We start from the raw sequence: 22,884 nt of genomic DNA, 5'->3' as shown, positions 1-22,884 counted from the left end.
CCTTCTTAGCCTCTTCATTTCCTCCCCATTTATCCCCCACCTATGTCTTCCCCCATGATCCAATTTGAGAATGGGGGCTGGGGCGGGGGGCTGTTTATTTTTCGCTCACAAAACTCAGCTGAACTGATTTTAAGAAAACCTGCATAATAATTTTGATTAATAACCTTTAAAGAACCCAAAGTAGTATATACTTTAAAAAATTTAAACAATACATAATAGATGAATAAAGGAAAAGTAAATAGTTTCTCCATCTTTTCCTTATTTATTCTCTTGAGGGAACCAATATTTAATAGCCTGGTGTGAATTCTTCCATGTCTTTTATGTTTATGTAGAAATATAAATACAGAATTTCAAAATTTTTCCAAAAATGGGATGTTTTATACATAACTCATGCCTCAAAGTCAAAAAAGTCACATTTTTTGTTCCTACAGATGTTAGCAAATCGCATGTGACAAGAGTGCCAGAGTGCCTTTCTCTTTCTATTTGTCATTACTTAAAGTTTTTGCTCCCTGATAAGTAAATATTGATAGTTGGTTTTTTTCTTTAATTTGAACAACAGATATTTATATTGTTGAGATTAGGATTCAATTGCAGAGTATATGGTTTTTCCAATACTCTCAAGAAGTGATTGCTGTGGTAAAATGAACTTTTAAGAAAGAAAATTTCTGTATATAATGCTGGTAATTTAGAATGCCTACTTAAAAAAGTATGGATATGTTCAGTAAAACCCCTTTATCCCTATATAGGAATGTCTGATTTTCTGAATGTTTATGATTATGGCACATTTTTACATGAATAAATGAGAGTTAAAAATCAAGTGCCCATCTGTATACATATTCTGTTAGTCTTAAGAATGCTATTTTGGGGGCAAAGTGACTTTGAATATTATAGGGGGAAATATCTGTTAGTGTAATGTTGCTTCATGTCTGTGGTCTATTGAGATCACTTTTTTAAACGGAACGTGAGTTGTTACCTTTTTCAGTTTTAGGCATAGCATGATAAAGTATGGTGCTAATTTAATATTGCGTTGTTATTTTTAAAGATCCTCAAGATGAAAATAAAATTGGAATAGATGGTATACAGCAGTTCTGTGATGACCTGGCCCTCGACCCCGCCAGCATTAGTGTGTTGATCATTGCGTGGAAGTTCAGAGCAGCGACACAGTGCGAGTTCTCCAAACAGGAGTTCATGGAGGGCATGACAGAACTAGGGTGAGTGTGCGGTTACCAGAAGGACTTAGGTACATTACTATGAGAATGACTGTGGAACTGAATTATGTGACAAATTTTTAGATGTACATTTATAAACCTACCAGCCCACAAAAGTTGATAGAAGTAGAAATGGTTAATCTGCTGGTTCCTTCCCATGTTACCAGTTTTCTGGGTTTGTCAAGTTACCTTAATAGGTAGTACAGCCTATTCCTTTTGCGTTGTACTTGATCATTTGTTTCTAATGGAGGTTCTCCAATATGAAAATAAATTACTGTGTTCTAATATTTAACATGGATAAGTGAAAAAGTGAAATGAGCAAGTTTTGAGTTATATAACTCATGTCCTAATGTGAGCCTGCAAATTCTGAATTTATAAACAAACTCCTAGAGTTTAAAATCTTGGAAGATACTAATCACTTTTTGTTCAATTTATACCTTGGCAGCTGATCAGGTAAATGTCTTGGGATAAATAGATTGAAAAGTCATGGGTGGAGGTTTTACCTATGGCCTCCTATCTGTATTTAATGAGGCTACAAAAGTATTCAGTCTGTGGATAGGTAACAGGCTGCCCTTTGTTTTCAGTGGGTAACTATTGAATAATAATAGATAACATTTGTTGAACATTTATTTCAGGAACTATGCCAAGTAAGTACTTCACCTATCAGTTCACAATAACTTTGAGTAGTGTTTTAAGCCCATTTCAGAGATGAGGAAACCGAGGCACAGAGAAATAGAGGTAGGTAGTATTAAAGCCAGGATTTGAACCCAGGCATTCTGATCTTGAGCCTGAGGGACATCGCAAGACACAAAAACATATCAGTAATTTATATGTCAGGGTCTAGGCAAGACACAAAAACATATCAGTAATTTATTCAAAGTAGGGTATGTTTAAAAATTGGTTTTATTGTGTAAAAGGGGTAAAAGAAAGCTCTAAATTGTAACAGGTGGCAGTTACTAGAAGCTGCCACTACTCCTGGAGCTGAGGGAAGTGAACAAGGAAGGAATCTAGAAAAGAGATCCCCTCAGAGCAGAGGGTGTGGCTACCGCTGCCTGCCTTGCCTGCTGCCACTCTGATGAAGAAGAAACTGGCTAGAGGCCACTGCTGCGGAGACATGCGAGCTGCCACCATTGCTGAACACTGCTGGGACCTTCCACCACACTGAAACCCTTGCTCTCTGCAGAAAATAAACTGGGATAAGAGAAGTTCCTTCTTCCTCTTTCAGCCTTTCATTGCCCTCTATTGGTAGAACTTAACAGTGAGCCAGTGGGCAAGAAAAATGAAGTCTCATACTTTGTAGTCCACTACAAATAGTCCCAGTGTAGTGCAAAGAAGGGTGGGTTTAAAGCTGAGAAACAATAAATTAATAACTGGCCTAGACCCTATGTTCTACAGCCAAAGCCGGCCCTATCCTCAACTTGCTGGAATTTTCTATGCTAGGATAGTTTTCATTAGAACTCACTTTTTTTCATTTGAAACTGAATTCATGTAAAACGTAATGAACTTCCAAATCAAAATTTTAATTTACAAACTAATGATCTGGGAGATGTTACAAAGAACACAGAAGGAAAAAAAAAGCAAAAAGGATCAGAAGAAAAATGGAATGATTGGTTTTGTGGAATCTGTAAGAAATAGAATATTCCTACCTTAAGGCTACTATGTGGGAAGTAAGACTTGGTACTTGGACCCTTTCAGCTCCTTGGAAGTGGAATGCTTTGCAAAATATAGAAAAAACTTAATATTGATTTGAGATAACTTCAGTTGGAAATGGTAGGAGGCTCAGCTGATATTTATTATACTTTGTATATAACGAAGTAAGTGTTCCAGAGGACTGCTTCCTCACCTAAGCAGGAAACTGTTTTCAGTTTGCAAGCTAGACATGTGATTTGTTACCATGTAAGGAGTATCTACTACAGTTTAAACTGGTAATTGTTATGTTGATTACTATACATTCTCATCTGTCCAATGCAGCTGATTTCTACAGATGTGTTAATAGTCCAGTGAATTATGTAATTAAAAGTAATAGCCCAGTTCTTTTAAAAATAGTAATTATTTCTAACATTTAATCACTCCAGACCTTTTCTTCCTCCAGCCAACGCCATACTTGTTTATGTAATGTAAAAAGATGAACTACAACTCTGATTTTTAAAAAGTTCTATGAAATAAATATAAGGTGTCATAGGAATAAGTTAAGTCCTTAATTTATAGTCAAAAAGTTTATCTTTTATAAACTTAATTTTACAATGTAGATGTGACAGCATAGAAAAACTAAAGGCCCAGATACCCAAGATGGAACAAGAATTGAAAGAACCAGGACGATTTAAGGATTTTTACCAGTTTACTTTTAATTTTGCAAAGAATCCAGGACAAAAAGGATTAGGTAAGAATTTTTAAAAATTATATTTGGCATTTCAAATATATTCAAATACATTTGTTTTATAATAGAAAGTTAAATGTTTTGAGCATAAAGTCATCATGAAAATACCAATTACTGAAAAACAATGAGAAACAATGAACTTCTGCTTATTCAAAAATACTGTGCACATTCAATAATAGGGTTGGTTACCCTGGATACCATATATGAACCTCTGATTTTTTTTTTTAGACCTACAACAAAGAAAATAAATAGTTGTTAAAATTCCTGACATATGTACATACATTTGTTTGTTTATTTATTTTCCAGAGGATATTGTAGGATTTTAGGATCATAAGTTATTTCATTATGGCTCTGTAGAAATAGCGTTGTAACATTTCCGAGTCTGAGAATGCCAGATAAGTCTGTTCTTTCTGGTTATGATTTATTTGGAAACTATAAGAAAGAATGAAAAAGATGATTATTACTCATAATCTTACCCAGAAATAACCACTGTTAACAGTTTAGATCAATTTATACTGTATGTAATATCTATACATTTGCTTTGGGGATAACTAGGGGAATGTAACTAAAAGCTACAGTGTAATTTACAGTTTCCTCAGTAAGATTGGACAGTAGGAGATAATACAAAATAATAAAACGTGTGTGAGGGTTTTAGATAAAAGTAGAAATGAGTAAAAGCAGGAATGGTTGGGAAATGCTTTCTGGGCAAGATGGGATGTGAACTAAAGGGTTTGCTTTGGCTGCGCAAGAGAAGATCAGAGGTGTTCCAATGAGAGGATAGTTACGAATGAATGAAGGTCTGAAACTTGAGAAATAAGCTTGGCTTCTTAGCGGAAGATAGAAAACGGTGAGTTGATTTTAGTGGGAATGCTTGTTTGGAGATTAAATTAGTGAGACACATTAAGGCTCAGTAACCACAGGCTTCTTTTAAAAACAGGACAGAAAAGTTTAAATTGGAATTTGTGGGCCGTGGGGACACCCTGAAGATTTTGATGATGGCAGTAACTTCCATTCAGTGTGAGCTTTCGGTATGCCTGGCAGTGTGCTAAGTACTCTGCATAGTGCTACATTTAATTTTTAGCAAACATGAGTTATATTCTTTCATTCAATAAGTCACCACCTGCGATGTGTCAGATACATAATAATAGAGTGCTAGCTATTTTTCATCTTTACTTTGCAGATGAGGAAACTGAGGTAAAGGAAGGTTAAATAACTGATCCAATGATGGAAGTGAACTTGTTTTTTATATTGAAGATATGGTAGTTGGAGTGGCTAATAGGGGCCTCTTGTACTAATTCTTCTTTATATTTTAGGTTAGAGGGGAAACATTGAGAAAGAATTATCTGAATAGGGTTTAGTCTGAGGAAGTGATTGAAAACTAGTGAGGAAGGGATGAATGTCCAACATTTGTATTGGTGAATTGACCCAAAGGGTGACTAAACATGAAATTGATTAAAGATTTACAAAATATCTGTAAAGTGAAATTCTAAATAATGAAGCCTCCTTTCCAACTGCTTCTTCAGTTTAGGTTGGAGTCCATTCTTAAAGGAAAATTCCTCATTTTGCCAGCAAAAAAAGCTGAGATACTTAGGGTTGGTTTCTCTATCTTCTATCTGTGGCCACCAGTTAACTGGGCTATTGTTTCTAGTTTCCTTTTTCCTTCCCACAAATACAAGCCGATTAAAATCTTTGATTAACATGTATATACTAAAGTGATTATTTTTGTTGTGTTTAGAAATATAGCACAATATTTTCGTAAGATTAAAGAAAATGTTGTGAATATCAATGGTGATTTAAAGGGGCTAAACCTATTACTTAGTTATATCCTTACCCCTTATTGAAGCACAAAATAAATGATATTTTTCGGTGAATGTGTAGTTTTGATTCTGAATCTTAGTTTTTATTATGTGGCAACAATAAAGCAAAATTATGTTTATAGATATTGCATGTATTAATGTGGTAAATTAGAGTTTTAGATTACAGGAAATATTGAGAAAAAGATTAAGCAGAAGAATTAGATCTAAAAATTATGTTTATTTATCTAATAAGTATTGAGCTTAAGAAAAATGTAGTATTGCTTAATGGGTATAGAGTTTTTGTTTTGCAAGATGAAAAGAGTTCTGAAGATGAGTTGCACGTCGTTATGTGAATATACCTAACACTACTGAACCTGTACACTTAAAAATGGTTAAGATACGTTTTTTAAATTTTTTAAAATATTTTTATTAAAATATAGCTAACATACAATATTATATTAGGTGCAGGTGTACACCGTAATTATTCAACATTTGTATACCTAAAAGAAGTGATCACCATAAGTCCAACAACCATCTGACACCGTACCACTGTATCACAGTATTATTGACTATATTCCCTATGCTGTACATTACATCCCCATGAATTTTTAAATAAAACTAAAGCTAAAAACATCTTAATGAAAAGAAAAATGTAATAAAAGTAAATTATAGTTTCTCCTTTTGTTTTGCATTGGTGTTGGGTGTCAGGAAAAGTAATGACTTGCTTAGTTGAAGAACTTAATTAAAAAGAAAACATTTTTCTTGACTGCCTTTCTAAGGGTTTATAGGGCTCATATATTAAAGTATTTGGCAGAGAGGAATTAGAAGATCATAGGAGAGGAGGTGAGGCCCCAAACAAATAGGGAGAGAGACAGTGACATCACTGTGGTTTACTTATAAATAGCTGTGCTGGTGTTTTCCATTTTTTCTCATTTTCTATAACCTTATTTCTGTGACACAGGATAGTGCTTCCTCTGTCACCATCTGCTTTAGTCACCTGTCATTTCGTATAGTCTTCTGAATCTTAAATTTGGAAGGGATTTCGTAAGTCCTCTATTAAATCTAACCTATCCAAAGTACCTGATGCTCATTTAGCGTTTACTTTTGAACATACAGGGATTGGACACACATGGTTTTAGGAAGTGGTCCATTCTCTTCACAAAATACTCTTGTTATCACACAGTTCTTCCTTATTAAGCTAACACATCTTTGTCTTCAGAACTTCTACCATTGCTCTTATTTGTCCTCTGCTGCAGCACAGAGGTAGCCCAACCTTCAAAGATCGCTATCACTTACCCCTTCTCTTTTTTCTTTTCCAGGTCAGCATTCCAATTATTTTAACTGTTCTTCATTTGAGGAGACCTTCATTATTCCTGTTTCTGTTCCCCCACCCCTGAAACATTTCCAGTTTTACAGTTTCTCTCAGAATAGAGCTCTTAATCCTGAACATAGTACTCCAGACGGAGGCTATTTAATGTAGAACACCATGGGCTTGTTATTTTTTTGTGGGACTATTTATTAATTTGGTCAAAAATTACATTTGTCCTTTAGCAGCTATGTAATTTTTAGGACCATCCTGAACATTAATTAGGCTAAAGTCTGGAGGTTACTTGCTTTGAACTGTGGTTCAGTTAGAATCCTACCATGTTTCCCCGAAAATAAGACCTAGCTGGACCATCAGCTCTAATGCGTCTTTTGGAGCAAAAATTAATATACGACCCGGTCTTATTTTAGTATAATATAAGACTGGGTCTTATATAATACATAATATAATATATAATATAATAATATAATACCGGGTATAATACAATATGATATAATGTAATGTAATGTAATACTGGGTCTTATATTAATTTTTGCTCCAAAAGATGCATTAGAGCTGATGGTCCGGATAGGTCTTATTTTCCGGATAGGTCTTATTTTCGGGGAAACATGGTATACCTGTGCAGTTGATTTAAAAATTAACATTATTTGTTAGACATTTAGTTTAATATTTAGAAATAATTTTATAGAATGTTTTTAAAGCGTATTTTCATCTATATAATCCTATTTGGTTCTCCTAACAACCCTTTGAGCTAAGTAAAAAAACAAAAAACAAACCTGTTATCCTGTTCTCATAAAGATGAGGAAACTCAAGGTCAGAGAGGCTGATTTATTAAGGTCACGTAACTTTAGAGTTACGTGAAAGCTGGGACTCAACTTCAGATCTTATGACTCCAATTTCTGTATTTTTATTACTCTGTATTGTGCTAACTGTAGCTATTTCTAAGTAAATTAAAACATCGTGAACTGGATTTTTAATCACCATTCCATCCTCCCTAGTGAGTTGGCAACATTTGTTTCCCTTAGGGACAGTGTTTGGATCCAGTCTCAATTCATTTTCATGTTCATCTGGCACTCAGTTGATCTCTTCTGAAATCCCTCATTGCCCTGTTGATTCTGTTTGAAAGAATTACACTGGGATTACATCTGTTTGAATTTTTAATTTGACTATAAGGGCTTAAGGATTCATTCTATAAGTGTCAGTTTTTGACAATACTGTTATTAGAACTTGTTTTTTTCTCTGTATTGTCCTTCTAACTGCTTTTATATCTCCTTGTTACCTTATTATTGAATTTGCTCTCTTTTCAATACTGCTTCAGAATCTATAATCATAATTTTAAAAATTATTAAAAATATAATAAGGACTCATTATTTACCACTGTTCTAAATGTTTTATGTGTATTAACTCATTTAATCCTTATAACAACCCTGTGAGAGTAGGTACTATTATTTTTATTTTTTCTGGGGAAGTTGTTTTTTTATTTTCTATTTTATTTTTTTCCATTTTTTAAATTAGTTTCAGGTGTACAAAGCAATGTACTAGTTAGATATTTAAACCCCTCATAAAGTGATAACCCCCCCATCAAGCTACTACCCCTCCAACAACTTATATAACTGTTACAATACCATGGACTATCTTCCCTATGTTGTGCTCCACATCCCATGACTATAGATACCTATGTAGTTAGTTATAGTTGAGATTCAATATTATTCTACTTCAGCTTCAGGTGTATGCACATTGGTCAGGCATCTACACAGTCTCTGACACGATCCCTCTGATAAGTCCAGTGCCCATCTGGCACCTTACGTGATCTTTGCAACCTTGTTGATTATATACTCCATACTGTATTAACTACCAATTTGTATTTCTTTATTTTTTAAAAAAAGTTATTTATTTTTAAGGTTTTATTGGGGAAGGGGAACAGGACTTTATTGGGGAACAGTGTGTACTTCCAGGACTTTTCCAAGTCGAGTTGTCCTTTCAATCTTAGTTGTGGAGGGCGCAGCCCAGCTCCAGGTCCAGTTGCCGTTGTTAATTGCAGCCCACCATCCCTTGTGGGAGTCGAACCGGCAACCTTGTGGTTGAGAGGACACGTTCCAACCAACTGAGCCATCCGGGAGCTCAGCGGCAGCTCAGCTCAAGGTGCCGTGTTCAATCTTAGTTGCAGGGGGCACAGCCCACCATTGCAGGAGTCGAGGAGTCGAACTGGCAACCTTGTGGTTGAGAACCTGTGATCCAACCAACTGAGCCATCTGGCCACCTAGGAGCTGAGCGGCAGCTCGTTGACTTCATTCTCGTTGCAGAGGGTGCAGCTTGCTGGCCCCTGTGGGAATCAAACCAGTAGCCCTATTGCCCAGAGCTCACTCGCTAACCAACTGAGTCACCCGTCTGCCCCCCCCTCCAATTTGTATTTCTTAATGCCTTCACCTTTTTCATCCTGTCCCCAACCCCATTCCCAGCTATCACCCTGATAGATCTAGTACCTATCTGGCACCATATCTAGTTATTACAATATTATCAAGTATATTCCTTATGCTGTAACCTACATTTCCATGACTACTGTGTAACAACTGATTTGTACTTCTTAACCCCTTCCCCTTTCACCCATCCTTGACTCCCCCCCCCCCCCCCCCCATCTTAAAAAGGGCCCTCTAAGATTCCTTGTAATTCTGGTTTGGAGGTGATGAACTCCTTCAGCTTTTTCTTGTCTGGGAAGCTCTTTATCTGTCCTTTGATTATAAATGATAGCTTTTCTGGGTAGAGCAATCTTGGTGGTATGTCCTTACTTTTCATCACTTGGAATATTTCCTGCCACTCCCTTCTTGCCTGCAAAGTTTCTGTTGAGAAATCAGCTGACAGTGGTATGGGGGCTCCCTTGTATGTAAGTAATTGCTTTTCTCTTGCTGCTTTTAAGATTCTCTCTCTGTATTTAACCTTTGACAGTTTAATTATAATGTGTCTCGGTGTTGGTCTCTTTGGGTTCATCTCGTTTGGGACTCTATGTGCTTCCTGGGCTTGAATGTCTATTTCCTTCACCAGGCTAGGGAAGTTTTCTGTCATTATTTCTTTAAATAGGTTTTCAGTTCCTTGTTCTCTTCTCCTCCTAGGTACCCCTGTAATGTGAATGTTGGTACGCTTGATGTTGTCCTGGAGGCCCCTTAAACTTTCCTCAATTTTTTGGATTCTTTTTTCTTTTTGCTGTTCTGGTTGGGTATTTTCTATTACGGTACTGTGTTCCCCTGAAAATAAGCCCCAGTTAAGATCGTCAGCAGGTAGTATGTTATGATGATGTTCCAGAAGAAGATGACATGACTGTATTTGAATAAATGTAGATTGTTGTACATGAAAAAATAAGACAGCCCTTGAAAATACACCCTAATGCGTCTTTTGGAGCAAAAATTAATAGACCTGGTTTTATTTTTGGGGTAACATGATACCTTATCTTCTAAATCACTGGTTGGATCCTCTGCTTCATCTAATCTGTTGATTCCCTGTAATATACTTTTCATTTCTGTTATTGTATCCTTTATTTCTGACTCGTTCTTTTGTATGGTTTTCATCTCTGTTTTCGTGCTGCCTATCTCTCTGTTGAAATTCTCCCTGAGATCACTGAGCATTTCTTATAGCAGTGTTTGGAGACTGCTTATCTCCATTTCGCTTAGTTCTTTTTCTGGAGCTTTGTTCTGTTCTTTTATTTGGGCATGCTTCTTTGTGTCCCCATTTTGGCTGCCTCCCTATGTTTGTTTCTATATATTAGGTAGGGCTGCTATATCTTCTGGTCTTAGTAGAGTGGACTTATGTATTAGGTGTGCTATGGGGTTCAGTGGTGCAGTCTTCCTGGTCACCTGAGCCATGTGCTCGGGTGTCCTTTGTGTGGGTTGTGTGTGCCCTCCTCTTGTAGTTGATCACTGCACATCAATGTGAGGGACTGACCCTTGGGCTGATTGGGAGGACTGGCCTTGACTACAGCAGAAGAGTTGTTGTTCAGGGGCTGACCCTATGGCACCAGCTCTTTTTGAAGCTGGCTACTGGGGGCGCCAGCCCCAGGACCACCTTGGTCAAGTTCAACCATAGTCTGTGCCCCACCCGGGACCACCTGGCAGGAGCCACAAAGAAATCTACAGATGGCTGCCACTGGTGCCACGCTTGGAAGCGCTCTGAGAGGCCAAGCCGCAAACCAAGGCCGGCTGCCACTAGTGCTAGCGTAGGGCTGCTCAGCCAGCGGCACAGGACACACTCAAGCCAGATGCTGCTTGTCTGTGTTCTGCGAACCTTTGAGAGTCTAGGAAAGTCTGCAGCTTGAGCCAAGGCAGGCGATCTGCATGAAAAAGCCACTGAAAGCAGCCTGGGTGTGCCCAAAAGTTGGGTGGGGCCAGGTCTTGCATTGCCAGTGCATGGGGAATGTGGGGAATGATCCGAGGAGACTCAGGTATTGCATCCTCCTGTGTTTGCCTGCCAGAAAGGGGGAGGGCTCAACAAAGAAACAATGGCCTCCATCAGTTCCCATGTCCAGTAGAAAGCCACCTCTCCAGCCCCCGACCCAAGGCAGACAACTCAGTTCCCACCATGTGTCCCTGCTGCCTCTCCAGCTGCTGCCCCAGAGCGAGTGACTCCACTGGTGGGTAAGTCCACGCGGCGCTTGTGAGTGCAGCCACCCTCAGTCTCACTCAGTCACAGTCTCTGCTGTTTTTCACAACCAGAAATTATGGGGATTTCTCTTCCCAGCACTGGAACCCTAGGCTGGGGTGAGGCTGGGATCTCTCACTCTTCTAGGGGATGGGGGGACCCCCACAGCCGAAATAGCCCTCCTGATCGTTAATGGTCACACGCAGGTGTGGGACCAGCCCGTTCCGTGTCTCTGCCCCTCTTACCAGTGTGATGGTGGCTGCTTCTGCACGTCCTTAGTTGAAAGGCTTCAGTTCAGCTTGATTTTAGGCGATTCTCAATAATGGTTGTTTTGTAGGTTCGTTGTAATTTTGATGTGGTTGTGAGAAAAGTAAACACAGCGTTTACCTACTGCGCCATCGTGGTTGTCTCCCTATTATTTTTATTTTAAACTGAATTTCAGAGAGGTGAGCTTGGTTGCCTGAGATCACTTAACTAGTGGTATGCTGTATTTGGGATTTAAGAGGCTAAAGTACTATGTTAAACCACTTTTTTCTAGCTAGATTGTTCTTTCTGTCATACAGACGTTTCTGTTTAAAGGCAGTTTTTTTACTATGCTTGTGGCAATTGACGTTTTATCTCTGTTCAACTTTATGTGTTTCAACTCTAAATTATAACTTACTAATCTTTTTGAGTATTCCTTTTTAACTCAAAAACATTTATTGACTGCGTACTCTGAGAGTGTGGAGTCAGAAGCGTCTTAAGTCTGGGTGAGTTTGCAAAGTCTTCACAAAGATTATACTTTTTGAGCCTTGAAGAATGAATATGTATTTTCAAGGCCAAAAGAAAAGAAGCCATCTCTAATGTGGAGAGAGTAGCAAGTTTAAGTGCTCAGAGGTGAGAGACATGGAACCTGTGAGGAACTGTAAGTCCATTGGGTTAGAAGTGTAGATTTTATCTGAAGGCTATAGGAAATCACTGGAGATTAAAAAACATTTTTTAATAGGCTATTTTTTGAGCTGTCTTAGGTTTACAGCAAAATTGAACAGAAGGTACAGAGATTTCCCACGTATTCCCCTGCCTTCATATATGCATGGCTTCTCCCATTGTCAGCATCACCCACTGGAGTGGTGCATGTGTTATATTTACCTACATTGCACATCAGTATCACCCAAAGTTCAAGTTTACATTAGGGTTCACTCTTGGTGTTGTGCATTCTATGGGTTTGGACAAATGTATAATATCATGTATTTACCATTGTAGCATTGTACAGAGATGTTCCACTGCCCTAAAAACCCTGTGTGCTCTGCTTACTCATCCTGTCCTCCATCCTAACCCCTGGCAACCACTGATCTTTTTACTGTTTCCAGAGTTTTGCCTTTTCCAGAATGTCAGATAGTTGGAATCATACAGTATGTAGCCTTTTTAGATTAGCTTCTTTCACTTAATGATATTAATATGCGTTTGTTTCCCTCCATGTCTTTTCATGGCTTGATAGCTCATTTTGTTTTAGTAGTGAAGAATATTCGTTTGGATGTAGCACAGTTTATATATCTGTTCACCTTCTAAAGGACATCTTGGTTGCTTCCAAGTTTTGGCAATTATGAATAAATCTGCTGTGAATATCCATGTGCAGGTTTTTGTGGAGACATAACTTTTCGGTGCACTTGGGTAAAGACCAAGGAGTGATTGCTGGATTTTATGCTCAGAGTATGTTTAGTTTTGTAAGAAACTGCCAAACTGTCTTCCAAAGTAGCTGTGCCATGTTGCCATGAATGAGAGTTCCTGTTGATCCACACCCTCGCCAGCATTTGGCGTCAGTGTTTCGGATTTTGGCCATTCCAAAGGTGTGTAGTGGTATGTCGTCGTTTTAATCATTGAAGAATTTTAACGTGGAAGTGACACCAAATTTATATGCCTCAAAGCTCCATCTGAAAGCAGTGTGGTCCTTTAAAAGGAGCGGAGGCAGAACTAGAGGAAGAGAGACTGGTTATAAGCTGTTACAGTGATGTAGCTAGCCGTGAAAAGGAACTAGGCATGAAGAGGCCCTGCCAGTAGGAGAAGAGAAGCCAGAATGAGAGGGCTTCGATGGGAAGTATTTGATGAGGAAGAAAGGAATTCCCCTAGTGATTCTCAGCACAGTTAGGAGGTGTTTGGAAGTGCGTGGAGGTGTTTTTTGGTTATGATAATGACTAAGGGTTTCTGTTGGCATGGGGGGAGTGCTAAATGCCCCGCAATGCATAGGACAGTTCCTCACAATGACAAATTTTATTGAGAAGCACTGTAGGGTGATGACATGCATTGTGTGAAATGAAATAGCAAGTGTATAGAGGTAAGGTAATGAGTGCAGTCTGAGCCCTGCTGAATTTGAGTTTTTTGTGGATACCAGTTGAAGATGTCCTTAGGAAATTAGATATATGTAGCTATAAAAATAGAGATATAAGTTTCAGATTTAGGAGTTGTTAGAGGTGGTTGAACATATAATATGAAAAAAGGTAAAGGTTTGAAAATTTTACTGAGGGAAGTAGAAGTGGTTATTGCTGACATACACTGTTATATAACACTGTATTTAATGGATGAATGGAGGAAGAGGAGACAGTAAAAAAAATAAGGCCAGAAAGGACAGGGGACAAGCAATAGTGTGCTATCATTAAAGCCAAAAGAATGACAATTCCATCCAGGAGGTGTGCTCAATTCTGTCAAATGTGGCAGAGAGCCAAGTAAATTAAGGACATAAAAGTGTTTATTTGGCAACCAGAAGGATCTGGTGACCCTCCAGAGATTACTTTCGCTAGGGTGAGTGGCAGAGGTGAACACTAGCTTACAGAATTAAATAGGATATGGGAGGTGAAGAAATAGGGCAATGAATGTAGATTATAAAAAGTTCTCTTGTACAACTTGAACCTTCAAACATCACACACGTGCACTCCTACTCTTGTCAGATGCTTATGTTAGTGTATCAGCTGACAAGTGGGCATTTATAGGCGTCGCATGCTATGCAGTGATTTGAATATACTTCACTTTCTCATCGTTATTTTATAAAAATTAGTTGAAGAAATGTTAACACTAATAATAAGCTTAGTTCTCATACATTTAATGCATTTGAAGTGAAGAAAATCATTAAGCATGCAGAACGGTAAATCGTACTGCATGTGCTAATAACAACAATTTTACTGCACTTAAACTAGACAATTATGTTTATTTGGTACAGAAAACGAACCTGGAAGGAACATTGGCTGTAGAGCTTTAAAGACTAAAGATTAAAAAGGAATTGTAATTAGGAATGGATGTGATGTTTCTAGTTCTCTTAAACCGTGGGGATCTGAGTTTGATTTTCAGACATGTTTTAGGAGCACATTTTGTGTAAAAGTAAAAGACTCCATGTACAATATTATCTGTGAAGGGAAGGAGAAAAAGGGTAGCTAGTAAGGGAATGAGAGACCCAAGAAAGATTTTTTTTAAGATAGATGATAAGCTAAGCATGTCTGTTTGTGGAAGGGGACAGCCAGAAGATGGCAAAGTTGAAGAGGTAGGGAGAGAGGAAAATTAATAGACAATAGACAAGATTCCTTGAAGAGGCAGGATGGTATTAGATCTAGAATAGTGGTGTTTGGGGGCTTATCTTTGGATAGGAGAAAAAAGGCACCTTTTCCATTGAGTGTGAAGGAAGAAGTAATGATGGATTTCAGGGTAAGTACATTTGCATATGGAACCACAGGAAGTTCACTAAGCAGTTTCTGAATGCGTGCTATGTATTTCAGTCTGCTAGTTTGGGTATATGTAGTCCCTATCCTTGGCGAGGTTAAGGGCCAGTGATGATGGGAATTTTTTGCCTGTGGCCTATATATTTTTCTTTGAGGCAGGATGTGAGCCTTTTTGGAGTCTTTCTTAGTCTCTCATGATTCCTCAGATTATCAGGAGTAGTTTGGAAATCATATTCAAAAGGACTTTTAAGTTACTTGGGATGTAATTTTTTCTGACCTAGAGATATAAATTTACTCATAAAAGCTTGATACTTTAACTACTTTAGTTCTTTGAGAGAGGTCATAGGTCTTTCACTCTGTCATATGACAGGTGTAGTTCTTTTTCATTTGGCAGTATTCCTTCCTTACCCTTCTCTGCTTCAAACCCAATTAAATGACCATTTATATCATTTCATCAAACTTGAAAAAGCAAATCTTAGTTTATTTAATTTTAATTTTTAAGTAAGTATTCTTAATAGTCTCCTTGATGGACAGGATCAGACAGCCAACAACTTGGAGTGTAAAATTGATTAGGATTGTGGGTAGAAATTCTTTGCATTACAACTTATAGGTGTGCATCAGTGGTTCTCAGCTGGGGGCAATTTTCACTCCCTCGGCACCTTTGGCAATGTGTGGAGACATCTTTGGTTGTTACCACTGGGGGTAGGATGGAGCTATTACTGGCATTTAGTGGGTAGAGGCCAGGGATGCTGTTGATGTTACAATGCGTAGGACAGCCCCCGTAACAAAAAAGTACCTGCTCAAAATGTCATAATTGCTGAGGTTGAGAAATACTGGTGTACATGAACTAACACTTGAATATTTATGAATTAGTCAAGCATGCTTATCTACATTATTAAATTGAAACTTCAGAAACACCCCCTATGAGGTAAGTGGTATCCTTCTTGTCCTGAAGGATGGAGGCAAGATACAAACCTTGGGCTTATCTCTTTAGGAAAACTTTAATACATAAGATTCAGGACACAGCCCACCCCCCCCCACCCCCAATTTTTTAAGGCTATCTTTGGTCTTACCTGTTTTGTTTTTTAGGGACAAATATTTATGACATTTGAAATACATAATTTATTTTTAATATTACAGATCTAGAAATGGCCATTGCCTACTGGAATTTAGTGCTTAATGGAAGATTTAAATTCTTAGACTTATGGAATAAATTTTTGTTGGTAAGTTTATTTTCTCTAAAATTTTGATTTGTTTGAAGATAAATTAACATTTTAAAGCATGACTGACTCATCTCAGAGCATGTAATGGACATAGATGAGAAATTTGATTACCAGAATTTCATTACACAAGTTGTTTTGCATTCTTGTATTAGCATCATCGACTGTTTTTTTAAACTCTTTTTAGTGATTTGGATTTTTCTTAATAGGAACATCATAAACGATCAATACCAAAAGATACTTGGAATCTTCTTTTAGACTTCAGTACAATGATTGCAGATGACATGTCTAATTATGACGAGGAAGGTAATGAAAATTTTTGCCCTCCCAGTTTTTTTACCTGCATTCTTCTATCACACACTGTTGAACTTCTAGTCTGTTTCTTTTATTCTTGGAGTTGGATTTCCCTCTTCTGAGTTTTTATTTATGCTCTTCTGAATGTATGAAATACCTTTATACTCTTTACCAATCTGTATTGTTTTGTTTCTTTAAATATCAACTCAGTATTCATGTCTTCCAGAAAGGCATAAGTAATTTTCATCCATGCTTTAGATTTTAAGTTTACTTTAGGAACCTATTATCTAAATGTACTTTTAACTTGTTACCTGTTTGTCTTGTCTGTGAAGTTGATTGTAAACTCCTTAAGTTTAGTGACTTTGTCTAACTTGAAATGTACTTCAGCTATACTATCGACAATAGGCAAGATTCCTTGAAGTTTCAGGATTTAGGAGTTGTTTTGTAATGCTAATAGTACCGTAGCACTATTGGCATTCATTCAATAAGTATTCACTGATTGAATGCTTTTCTGTTTTCATGTGTGTATAAAGCTGATGCTACTTTTCTATTTACTATTGGTTTTTCTATAAGTGGCAGTGATCAATGATTTCTTCACACATACTTACCTAGTTCCCCTTGAGAATTTGCAGGATGCATTTTTGAGATTGTTGAATAGACAGAGGTATTCTTTGAAAAATCTTTAGTGACCTTGCCTCCTTAAAAGTGTCCTGGAGCCATTTAATCTAACCAGAGATGATGTTATTTTATTCTTTGTTTTCATTGTCATTTATAGTTTGCACTAAAAAGTAAGAAATGTCTAATCTTGCATATGGCTGATAATTGTGCTCTTAGGCCTTACACAGAACTGGAGAACTTTCTGATTTAGAGGTTGGCACTTGGATGTATAGAGGCATGCATATGTGGAATTTAAGTCTTTTAGTAACTATGAAATAGGATAGATTTGATACTTGCTGTTAATTTGCTTTGTAAGATTGCCACAAAATGCCTGAAATTTTGTTTCCTCCTACCTACTATGCTTTCAGCACTGGCAGCATGCCCTCAGATCATGGCCGTTCCTTAGGCTGCCAGTTTTGACCAGATTACTTCAGTGGTCTGACTTCAGTGACTTTCACAAAACCATATTATTGAGTACCAAAAGAGTTATTTTTATCATTTGAGGAATGATAAAGTGTTGGAATAATAGAGTGGAGAGGATAAAAGGAATACTTTTGGTAGAAACTCTAAAAAGCTAGAATTTTTGAAGTCCTATCAGTGGAAATACTTATGATGTATTTTAACTATTATGGGGAAGGTACTTATAAAATAATGGATCCTATTACAATGTTAGTCTTATTTCTGCTTTTCTTTCTTCCATATATTTCTTTTCCCTAGGAGCATGGCCTGTTCTTATTGATGACTTTGTGGAATTTGCACGCCCTCAAATTGCTGGGACAAAAAGTACAACAGTGTAGCACTAAAGGAACTTTCTAGAATGTACATAGTCTGTACAATAAATACAACGGAAAATTGCACAGTCAATTTCTGCTGGCTGGACTGAACTGAAGATCAATCCTCGCAAGTCAGACTGAGGGTTGAGACAAAACTTTAAGGATACATCTTGGACCATATCGTATTTCATTCTCCTAATGGTGGTTTGGGCTTGTCTTCTAGTCTGGACCGCTCTAAACATTCATAATTCCAACATTGTGGATTTCATCTTATATCTGTGGACCATCCTAGGTTATTCTCCCATAAGACTTAGAGGCTTTATGGTGATTATTTTGAGGTTTCCATTCTTGCATAAAGCACAATGCTGTCTTCATCAGAAAACAGTTTGGCATAAGAATTAAACACATGAACATCACAATTTATAAAAACTTCTTAAATATATGCTTTGGGCTAGTTGCAAAGACTATGCTGATAGCACTTCCAATGAGAGTGATATATTTAAGTGTACCAGATCTGGAATGGTGTTTTCGTTTGGGGGATTTTATTTTTTCCTGGCAAATCACATGTATTGTTGATGTGAGTAGAGAATCTGATGAAAAAATACCAAAATAACCAACGTGAAAAATTTTTAGGATAATTTCGTGTGCCTACCTGAAAATTTTATTGTGTTTCAGACCCTCGATTTTAAAAGGTTCCACAGAACTAGTCTGCACTTATCTTAGCCATGTTTATATATAGTTGTCCTACAGGGAGCTTTTATTTAGAAAATATCTGCATAATGTCAGAGTCTCCTGTCTACATTATGCACTACATAATTGGATTTCATTATGATTTTGAAATGCTTATATGCCTGTCGAATAAGTCATACTATTTAATTTGTTTTGAATGTTTCAGATTGCTACACAATACAATATTCTAAATTTAGGCATGAGGGTTTATTTTTTGTTTTTGTTTTTGTCAGCACACTATGGAGCACAAATGAAATTCTCTTAATTTATAAGATGATAGTAGGAATTAAATTTTGAAAATGGTCGTGATGAGCCATGAAGTTCAATCCTTATAGGTACTGCTCTTTCATACAAATAGTCCATTTTTGATGACTTCTTATTTTGTTGAAATTGCTTTAACTGCTAATCACTGTGGTTGCCAAATACTTACTTGAAGAGCAAAGATTTTCAAGCAAGCATACACTTGATGCAAAATACCAATCTGGCTTCTATTTTCATAAATTATTTAGTCTCTTTACTGTTTGTTTCATCAAATTAGCTCAGTTTTCACATCAAAGCAGAATTCTATCTTGTATGTATGATTTTCATTACAAGACCTTTGAACTGCTTTTGTGCGGAAAATGCTGATTTCCCTGTTCACTTCCTGACACATGAAGAAGGGTTTATTGCTTTTTAAAATATTTCTGTAAGGCAGGTTAAAAAAAAGTAAAACTTCAAATATTACATGCCTATGGTCTTTAGCAGGAATAGATTTTGCTTGGTGTATCCAGGCATTCTCTAAGGTCTAATGTTGAAATCATCAAAGGAATGTACTTCAGATTAGCAGTACATTTTGTGTAGATGTGGAAATGATTTTAAGAACAATGACATATTAAAACTACTTTTTATTTACATGATTTTGAAATTGACTAGAAAGCTTTTCCCATGGATATTATATTAATATTCCAATCATAACTTTAATTAAGAATACAATTATGCCAAAAGAAAATTTTGAAAATTTCTATTCAGGTTACTGGCATTGGTTATTTAAAAAAAAGGGGGGTGGAAGAAAAAAGAAGAAGAATCCTGCTGCTTTCCTTTCAAGTATTTCCTGATTTCATATTTGTAAATATAAAGAGGAACTTCAATTATGAAAAATTTAAAAAGATATATATGTACTATTTTGTTTCCTGTCTTGAAGATTTTGAGTTATGGTATTGTTTTTAGATTGACTAATTAATTCAAATATGCTGTGTTTTGAATGAGATCCCATTAGCTTTTCTTTCCAATATAAATTGTTTTTCATAAAGTCTGATATTGGTTCATGGCCTAGTGCCTTGGGTTTTACAGACTTTTCCTTTTAAATGCAAGACCTTTTCAACAAAATAGTATTTGTCATCAGTGTGGTACTAGACATTTATAATTACTGTGTAATTATAAACAAAAAATACATAAATCTTTGAATATAATTATGTAGCATAAAAGGTAAGGTTGTTCACTCTATGATGGCATCTTAGAATTAAACAATACTATTACTAGGGCTGAAAAAAAGACTGATTTAATATGCTATGATTATTCTGAGGATAAATGTCTGGTTACAGGGAATATTTTGTACTAAAAAATGCTTATACATATGAGTGTGTGTGTGTATGTGTGTGTGTGTGGAAGAGAGGTTGAAGGAGACACCCCCCCCCACACACACACAACTTGAATTGCTTTAATTCATTAGTGTTTCAGTCTTCATTCTGGTGAACTCCCCATGCTGATTCTTTGTTTTAAACTGAACCACAGGTACAGTTTCCTTTTTGCCAAATGTCAAAACAGGTACACATTTTAAAATGTAATGCTTTTTAAATAGTAAAGTGTATAAAATTAGAAGTGCCCACACATAAAAGTACTTGAGATCAAGGTTATCTTTAGTGACTATCATCTGCGTATCTCTGTAAGTTCAATTGTGTTTCTTACAATCCCTGTCATACTACCAACAGAGGCAATAAAAGCTTCAGTGAAATTGCCATGATCAAATCTTTTCACATATTATTTCAGTGTAATATTTTTAAAGACTAAAAAATATACCTGAAAACTTTTCCAGGAAGAATACTTATTCGTGGAAAGAGCATTGTAATGGCAAGTTTTAGGGAGAAAAGACATGCCAACTCTTGTTTACTACGTTTAAAATGTTTACAACTATACTGGGCTGCTTTATTTAATTAACAGTACTGTAGTTGTGTAATATGGCATTGTAAGTGTGTGTTCTTCATTAGACTTTTAAAAAGTTTTAATGAGAGAAAGTAAACTTAATAAAATAACAGGGGAAGTCTTTTATATAATATCCTTACTGGGAATTATTTAAGCAAGGTATACTATTTTTTTCTCAGAAAGATTTAAGTGAATGAAGTGTTTATTTTTTATTTGATGATAAGTTTGAGTAGTTGTAGCTAGTTTAACGTGCACTTTGCTTAGATTTTTTTAAACATGTTACTATTAAGACTACATTTTGTAAACCTTCTGTAACTTTTACATATGGATGACAGAAGAAAGTTCAACTAATGAAAGAATTTTGGAATGAAAAAGGAAAGTGGTGCTGGGGAAATTTATTACAGTTCACAAGGTATGCCTTTGTAAACCTGAATCAACTTCTAGCAAGAATTAATTTATGTAGTTCTAAATGTTAAATTGTGTATATTTAATAGAAAATACTTATTTGGCACCTCAGCAGTTTTCTTTAAATGTCACTTTATACTTTTAACAATATGATTTATATTGAGTACATAGATGTTTTGATAAGATTTTATCAAATTTGATAATGTAATGATAAAATGTTTTTAAAATGTGAACTATTTAACATATCTCTTAATACCTGAGAACACAATACCTGCATTGTGATTTCTACATAATGTGATAATTAGGGTTCCAGTTTTGGCTCATCATTTAATTATAAACGAGTATATTCTGAACTCTTTACTTGCCTCCATTTTTACAATCACATAGCAATAATTTCTATATAGAAATGTGGTGAAGTTATATATCATGATACCTTTGCCTTTGATTTCCGAGGGGAAGGGGTTTATATTTTACAGTTACGATAAATTCGAAAATTCCTAATAGTACACATCCCCTTTTCCAGGTTTATCCTATCTGTTGCTGTTTTAGTTGAATACTTGGCTTGATTTGTATCTGATTCTGGAGGCAGATAGTGCTGTTTTTTTAAAGTCCTAATACAGTTACATGAATGGTTTTACCAGAGCATTCTTGCCATCTTATTTTCTCCACGCCCTGTTGGGCAATTGGCATTTCCTGCTGACCAACTCATTCATTTGGCAACTTTCCACTGGGCTCAGTGTTTTGTGTTATTGTGGCTTTGACTTCTCCTTGGTTGATCTTTTAAAAAAATGTCAAAATACGGAAATTAAGATAAGAGGTGCACAGCATTTGTAGTAGATGGAATTCCTAAAAGTAATATCTATATGGAATTTTAAGGACAAATTGTTTTGTGAATCATAATAATTACCCATGTTTAAAATTGAGACTCTAAAATGTATGTTTTTAAGAAGTATATCCAAGTTTTTCTTACGAGTATTGCTTAAGTATTTTCAGGTTGTTTTTTTTATATTTGTGCTGTGCAGAAATCAGTGTTGTTTGTCTTAGATCATTGGTTTACAAGCCGTAACTTAAGGCTGTTCATGAGGTTGGGCCATAGCAGACAGGATGCCTTTCCTTTTACTTCATTTATAACTTTCTACTTTATTCCTTGTAGAATATTGACATTTCATATGAGATTTGGTTTTGGGGGAAATGTTTGGCTTAAAAAATTGTTTTTTAATGGCTAGGGGGAACATTTTCTCTTTGGCAGATTTTTCAGGGAAATGGAAAGAGATGGAGTCAGAGCAAAATTAAAGCGGGTCTGATCACAAGGCAGCACTGCTTTGAAGAGTCGATCAAATAAGTTAAAGTAAAAAAGAATTTCGAAACAAAATAATGAAAGCAGAGCTTGATTTGAAATACTGAAAAGTCTTAAACTTATCAGAGGCAGCATGTGAGTGGCTTAATGGCCAAACAAAAGAAGTAAAAGAAGGATGATAGATTTGGAATGTCCATATGTATTTAGATGCATGTTCAATAGAAATATTTACCTAAATTTTTATTTCAAATTATGAAATATTCTGAGAAACCTTTGTGTCTAATGGAAAACTTGGGCAATACCAAACAAGAGGTTAT

At 36.2% G+C, this 22,884-nt stretch overlaps 1 protein-coding gene across 1 annotated transcript in view; it reads left to right on the top strand.

The window, feature by feature from the left end:
• Nucleotides 1–20,963, top strand: part of DCUN1D1 (defective in cullin neddylation 1 domain containing 1) — a 32,678-nt gene extending 11,715 nt beyond the window's left edge. Inside the window, exons 3-7 of the mRNA XM_074328486.2 lie at nt 1,043–1,211; nt 3,458–3,588; nt 16,155–16,237; nt 16,444–16,540; nt 17,903–20,963. Of these exons, the coding sequence (XP_074184587.1) occupies nt 1,043–1,211; nt 3,458–3,588; nt 16,155–16,237; nt 16,444–16,540; nt 17,903–17,982 (560 nt within the window). The 3' untranslated portion in view covers nt 17,983–20,963. The remainder of the gene's footprint in view (nt 1–1,042; nt 1,212–3,457; nt 3,589–16,154; nt 16,238–16,443; nt 16,541–17,902) is intronic.
• The last annotated feature ends 1,921 nt before the right edge of the window (nt 20,964–22,884 follow it).

Source organism: Rhinolophus sinicus, chromosome 17 (genome assembly GCF_057876585.1).
Source record: "Rhinolophus sinicus isolate RSI-liver-muscle chromosome 17, RSI-T2T, whole genome shotgun sequence".
In the NCBI taxonomy this organism is placed as follows: Eukaryota; Metazoa; Chordata; class Mammalia; order Chiroptera; family Rhinolophidae; genus Rhinolophus; species Rhinolophus sinicus.
The sequence above is the reverse complement of the archived record's forward strand: the minus strand, read 5'-3'. Positions and strand labels throughout refer to the sequence as shown.